Raw genomic sequence first — 6,236 nt, 5'->3', positions numbered from 1 at the left:
ATTTTGAAGATAGGGTGTGAAGCACTTGATAGATTTACTTTAGATGTGAAATTGAAGCTTACTGGGCAGAGTTCAAATAGAAAATATTTGTGTTTAACAGTGGGTTTTCAGAATTAAAATATGGTGTCCAAATACTGGTTACCTATGAAAGTAAGCTATTTGTATTGTCAACTTGATTATAATAAAATGGCACCAAGTTGTAAATACATGATTTTAAAATTAAATACTTACGAAATCAATGTTTTGTGGGAGAAGAGGGGTTGTGGCAGTGTTCATAAACACAAGCTACATTTTAAAACCATACCACTTTCAGAAATCTTAATATATGAAAGTATTGTTCAGAGTAGAAAACTGTCATTACAGTAGTTTTAGTGTTAGATACCAGGTTTACTTGGGATAGCTAAAAAAACCAAACAATGAATAGAAGAAGTGTAACCGTAAAGAAAATGGAACTTGCATGGATGCTTATTAGGGGAATATTTTTCACTTGGAAAATAAAATTTATTATAGTTTATTTCTTCAGAAGAAAACTACCCTGGAAAGGTGCACTTCTCTATAAGAAATCATAGTGCATTGTCTTTGTTTTCTGGTACTGTTATGAGTTTACGTGGTTGTAAGCTCATCTAAGATTCCCATCTGGGTTTTTTGTTGGGTTTTTTTTGTTTGTTTTTTGCGGTACGCGGGGCTCTCACTTGTGGCCTCTCCCCGTTGCAGAGCACAGGCTCCGGACGCGCATGCTCAGCGGCCATGGCTCACGGGCCCAGCCGCTCCGCGGCATGTGGGATCCTCCCGGACCGGGGCACAAACCTGTGTCCCCCGCAAAGGCAGGCGGACTCTCAACCACTGCGCCACCAAGGAAGGCCCCCATCTGGGTTTGTAACCCCTTTCTCTTAATGCCTCAAAGGTTTCCTAACTGTGAGTGTATGTATTTAATGTGAGGAAACATTCCCAATTTCCTTAACAGCCTGTTAAAGTGCTTGTTCCCTCAAACAGACACAGTTGTACCATCTGCAAATTATTTTGTACTGCTAGAGGAGATACTGAACCAACTTTTAGGCAAAGATTTTTGTCTTCTACAGGGATTTCCAGAACAGTGGTAAGATAGGGAAATGCATTAAAAAACTTTATCCAAATGGTTTGAATACTTGTAACTTTCTGACCTAGAAGCTAGAAAGTAAAAAATTTCTGTCCTAGTTCTATCACTGATTCATTGTGTATCCTTGAGAAATTCATCTCTTTTTGTCTAAATCCTTTTGTCACCTGTAAATTCAAGATAATACAGAACCATTTACTGACTTTTTGAAAATATTAAGAACTGCATATTGCTTTAAAAATGCAAAGATATGAATGCTAAACTTCAAAATAATTACAGCTGGAAAGTGTAAGCTTTTAAAAAGTACTTGGATGTCAAGGAAACAAAAGTGATTATTAGTGGCTAATGTGATTTTTGAGGTGATTTTCTTAAGGAGTAATAATTGAAAGCTTGTGTTGACACAGATCCTCAGATTGATGGGAAACAAAGCTCTCATGGTTCAATTGACAAGGAGCGTCTGTTTTTATCAAGTTGAATTAGGTACACTATATAGCCTCTTCTAATAACCTATTTCAGTTATGACAAGAAGATTCACACATGTATATATAGAGAAAATATATGTAATTGAGGTATCTTTAAAAATGAACTCTTCGGGCTGAAAATTACTCTTGCTTTGAGATAAAGAACCTAGGAAAATAACAGTTATTAACGCCTTCCCAACCTACACTTGATTCTTGAATTAAATTACAGTTTGAAGAATGCTTGCTTTTTAAAATGGCATTGAGAAGACTCTGTGGGTGCTTAACTTCTCACATTTTCATTTACCTTCTGAACAACTACATAGTAATTTTCATTGCACATTAAAAAATTTTCCTGAATTAAAGTAAATGCTAAAGTCTCAGGCTGTATAACCCCCTTTTATGTGGGCTTTTTAAAAAAATAAATTTATTTATTTATTTATTGGCCGTGTTGCTTCTTCCTTGCTGCGTGTGGGCTTTTCTCTAGTTGCAGCAAGCAGGGGTTACTCTTCGTTGTGGTGCATGGGCTTCTCACCGCAGTGGCTTCTCTTGTTGCGGAGCACGGACTCTAGGCGCACAGGCTTCAGTAGTTGCAGCACGTGGACTCAGTAGTTGTGGCTCACAGGCTTTGTTGCTCCGCGGCATGTGGGATCTTCCCGGACCAGGGCTCGAACTCGTGTCCCCTGCATTGGCAGGCGGACTCCCAACCACTGCGTCACCAAAGAAGCCCCTATGTGGTGTTTTTTATGCTTGAATTATTTTGTTTAATATGCTGGATACGGCGGGTCTGGATTTTTTAAGAACAATCTGGACAGGCTCCTATTTAGCTGCAAGGAACAAAGGCACATTCACGTTATCTTAAATGCTGGAGGCTTATTTTAAGAATACAGAGAACAGGAAGGCGACCGCCTCATCGGAGACATGGCTGGTAAAATGGCGCTTTGTCTTGTAGTGGGCACAGCAGCTCTGATAGCTGTGGACGTCCACTGCTCTGTAGTCGTCATGTGCCTACTCTTACTCATGTTTCCCAGCTTCTCCCTGCACCTAAAAAAGTGCTTTTCTTACAAGCACTTCAATATGAGGCTTTAAAAAGTCTTATTTAGTTCGTGCCCCGGTCCGGGAAGATACCACATGCCGCGGAGCGGCTGGGCCCGCGAGCCATGGCCGCTGAGCCTGCGCGTCCGGAGCCTGTGCTCCGCAGCGGGAGAGGCCGCAGCAGCGAGAGGCCCGTGTACCGCAAAAAAAAAAGTCTTATTTAAGATAAATGACAAAAAAGCTTTCATATAATTACAGGTTGATTTCAGATACCTTATCACCATAGTACTTAATGAATTGGACTATGTTAGCTTGTTAACTATTTTCAGTTAACCCACATAATTTGTTGAACTTCATATAGTGTAAGTGATTTAACTGAAATGAATTTTGCTATAGTCTCAAATTTGTTAACTGTTCTGCCTTTGTTAAATGTTTTAAATAGTTGATTATCTCAGTTTCCTAGTCTCTTGCAGCATAATTGATACATTGTCTGTATTATTATACTTGGTTAACTGAAGGTATTCTCTCTGTAAACTTCAACTAGTTGCCTATAAAATTTTCTCAGCAGAAACTAATGGTATTACATTTAAAAATGAAATGCCTTGTCCTTTATTTAGAGGCCATGTGTCTAGAAAATCATTCTGTGAATAAAGATTAATCAACCAACCAAAAGACATAGCTTGTTTTCTTTAGTGTTACCATTGACACCCGTCAAAATATTGAATTACCGAGTTTTAGGCTCCGGGAGGTAATGTCCCGGAAGGCGGGGAACGCGGAAGAGGCCGAGGCCGGCGCGGAGGAGGCGGACGCGGAGGAGTCCGGACCGGAAGAGTCGCACTGGGAGGAGCCCGGATCCCAGCAGGAGATGGAGGCAGGGCGGCCGCGGCCGATGCTGCGCTCAGTGAACACGCGCGAGCCGTCCCAGGTCATCTTCTACAACCGCAGCCCTTGCGTGGTGCTGCCCGTGTGGCTCAACTTCAACGGCGAGCTGCAGCCTTACCCGACGCTGCCCCCCAGCACGGGCCGCCGCATCCATAGCTAACGGGGTCATCTTTGGCTCTTCCGAGATGCTGGGACATCTGATGGGCTTCTAGTTAACCAAACCGAGCTGTTTGTGCCGTCTCGCAATGTTGATGGACAGCCTATTTTTGCAAAACACCCTGAAAGAGCGGTGCCTCCAGGTTGTGCGAAGCCTAGTCAAGCCTGAAGATTACAGGAGACTGGACATTGTGAGATCCCTCTACGAAGATTTGGAGGACCACCCAAATGTGTGGAAGGACCTGGAGCTGTTGCCCCAGGAGCATATTGAAAATCAGTGGAAGGCCGAGGAGACTGAAGATTTTAATTGAAATTTACACTCCTGGGTCTCGGCTCTTGACAGTCCTGATGAGTCTTGATCTAGATCTAGGGCTGGTCACTTTTTCTCGGCTTCAAAGTGTCTCATTCTTGGAGTCAAAAAGCTCCCTTGCTTAAAAGAAAGTTAACTGACGTCACTACTGGGCACTGTGACGTTTAAGGGCAAATATCACAAAATGTAATTTAATGCCTGTCCCTTCTAGAAGTATTTATCAAGGCAAAGTAGTTGCATTTTTGCCTCCTAGTGAGTCAGGAAAGTTTCTGTGTAAGAACTTTTGTGTAAGTAATTCAGTGAGAATTGTAGCTTATTCTTGAGTTGTAGGAAAGCAGTGGCGTCTGCTTTTCATTCCTGTATCATGGTTGTTGATGTGCCCATGTCCTGCTCTGAGAGACCAAGATGTCCTTGGGGCAGGGGCATATCCATCTGCCCTTTGACACTCCAGTGCCTCGCACGTTATGAGCCTTCCCTCAGTGTTTGTTGAATGAACAAACCAGTGGCTACTTTGGTAGAAAGTGTTAGAGGTTTTCACCCTTTTTTTTGGGGGGGGGTGGTAGTGGGGACCTTAAAGTATATACAGTAAACGAATGTTTTCAAGGGCATCAATTTTATAGAAAGCAGTTTTTATAATTTTCTAAATCGTGGCTTTTCTCCATCCACTGTGGTCGCAGGGCTGTTTTATTTCTGTTTCTAAGCCAGGATTAGCTTTCCACAGTTCTTACGGATGATAGCTTTTTTGAAACTTGCTATCTGCACAGAGGATAGGAGAAAATAGCCATCCCCTCGTTTAATCATAGTATTAAAGAGCTACTCCTGTACTATAAATAGGTTTTTGCCAAATGTGGGTACTTCTGTTCTTTTTTGTAAATCCATGACATTTTTGTTTGATTCAGCAGTTTTTCATCAGGCAGGATCTGGTGACACTTTGCACCTGCCTGGAGGAGAGGACAAAGCCCTCCATCCTCTCGGAAGTTACTGCTAACACACTGTGGATTCAGAGGGTAGCCTGGAATGTTTTCTAATTTTATACATGTACAGATCCTTTCCTCTAGGCTGGACTTAAATTCATTAACTCAAATTCAATACTTCTATCAGGCATCCTTTTTTTTTTTTTTTTTTTTTGTTTTGTTTTGTTTTGTTTTGTTTTGTTTTTTGGTTTTTGTGGTACGCGGGCCTCTCACTGTTGTGGCCCCTCCCGTTGCGGAGCACAGGCTCCGGACGCGCAGGCTCAGCGGCCATGGCTCACGGGCCCAGCTGCTCCGCGGCATGTGGGATCTTCCCGGACCGGGGCACGAACCCGTGTCCCCTGCATCGGCAGGCGGATTCTCAACCACTGCGCCACCAGGGAAGCCCCAGGCATCCTTTTTTGGTAGCTAATCGTTAAAAAAAAAACAAAAAACAAAAAACAAAACTCCCCGGTAGAGAAAGTGTTGGAAGAGACAGAAAAATAAAGGAAAAGAAAAGATCCAATTAGGTACACTACTTAAATACAACCACTAACTTAACATTTTGAACTTTTAGCCCTTTTTTTGGCTTGATTTTACATAGTTGAGATCATACTGAGTATACAGTTTTGTATTCTACTTTCTCATTTAACTTTATAACTTAAATATTTTTCCATGGTATTATAAGCTCTTCATAGACATGAGTGCAGCCTTCCTTTTATAAAATAATGTTGGGATATTTCTTGGCATTTTTATTAGTTCCTTCGAGCACAGTTCCTGGGCTCTGATATCAGAGTGAAGCGAATGAATCAAACGCCGTACAGTTTTCCCACCTAGTCTTGTTCTCCTCTTTCAACATTCAACAAATAAGTGGGCTTTTTTTTCTTTAGCCTGTTGTGGTACTCATTCAGCGACACATCTATAATATATATATATTTTTATTTTTTATTTATTTATTTTTTTGTGGTACGCGGACCTCTCACTGTTGTGGCCTCTCCCGTTGTGGAGCACAGGCTCCGGACACGCGGGCTCAGCAGACATGGCCCACGGGCCCAGCCGCTCCGCGGTATGTGGGATCCTCCTGGACCGGGGCACGAACCCACGCCCCCTGCATCGGCAGGCGGACTCTCAACCACTGCGCCACCAGGGAAGCCCCCTATAATTTTTTATCTAATTTTTTTTTGTCGAATTGTTGGGTAGAGAAGAAGAAATGCTGGTATAGAAGGCAGCCATAGGATTTCAAAAGTGGAATAGGATGGAAGATTCAAGGAAGCCTGCTGGTACTCGATTAGTTCAGTGTTGGTTTTATTATTTTTTAAACCTGTCTTTGTGTCAAAATGAGATTTCATGTT

At 42.2% G+C, this 6,236-nt stretch overlaps 1 protein-coding gene across 1 annotated transcript; it reads left to right on the top strand.

The window, feature by feature from the left end:
* The first annotated feature begins 3,292 nt into the window (after nucleotides 1-3,292).
* LOC136793919 (von Hippel-Lindau disease tumor suppressor-like) lies at nucleotides 3,293-3,986 on the top strand. Its single transcript, XM_067030666.1, has 2 exons — nucleotides 3,293-3,627; nucleotides 3,734-3,986. Exons 1-2 carry the CDS (start codon nucleotides 3,338-3,340, stop codon nucleotides 3,933-3,935), a joined length of 492 nt encoding a protein of 163 aa, XP_066886767.1. The 5' UTR covers nucleotides 3,293-3,337; the 3' UTR covers nucleotides 3,936-3,986.
* The last annotated feature ends 2,250 nt before the right edge of the window (nucleotides 3,987-6,236 follow it).

This window comes from Kogia breviceps, chromosome 3, assembly GCF_026419965.1.
Source record: "Kogia breviceps isolate mKogBre1 chromosome 3, mKogBre1 haplotype 1, whole genome shotgun sequence".
Classification (NCBI taxonomy): domain Eukaryota; kingdom Metazoa; phylum Chordata; class Mammalia; order Artiodactyla; family Physeteridae; genus Kogia; species Kogia breviceps.
Note: the sequence above shows the minus strand (reverse complement) of the source record. Positions and strands in the feature narration are given on the sequence as shown.

Bases quoted from the DNA above. Each gene is read 5' to 3' on its own strand.
- LOC136793919 (XM_067030666.1), top strand. From the start codon at position 3,338: ATGTCCCGGAAGGCGGGGAACGCGGAAGAGGCCGAGGCCGGCGCGGAG. The intron at 3,628-3,733 runs ACGGGGTCATCT...GGACAGCCTATT, and splicing joins GGCCGCCGCATCCATAGCTA to TTTGCAAAACACCCTGAAAG.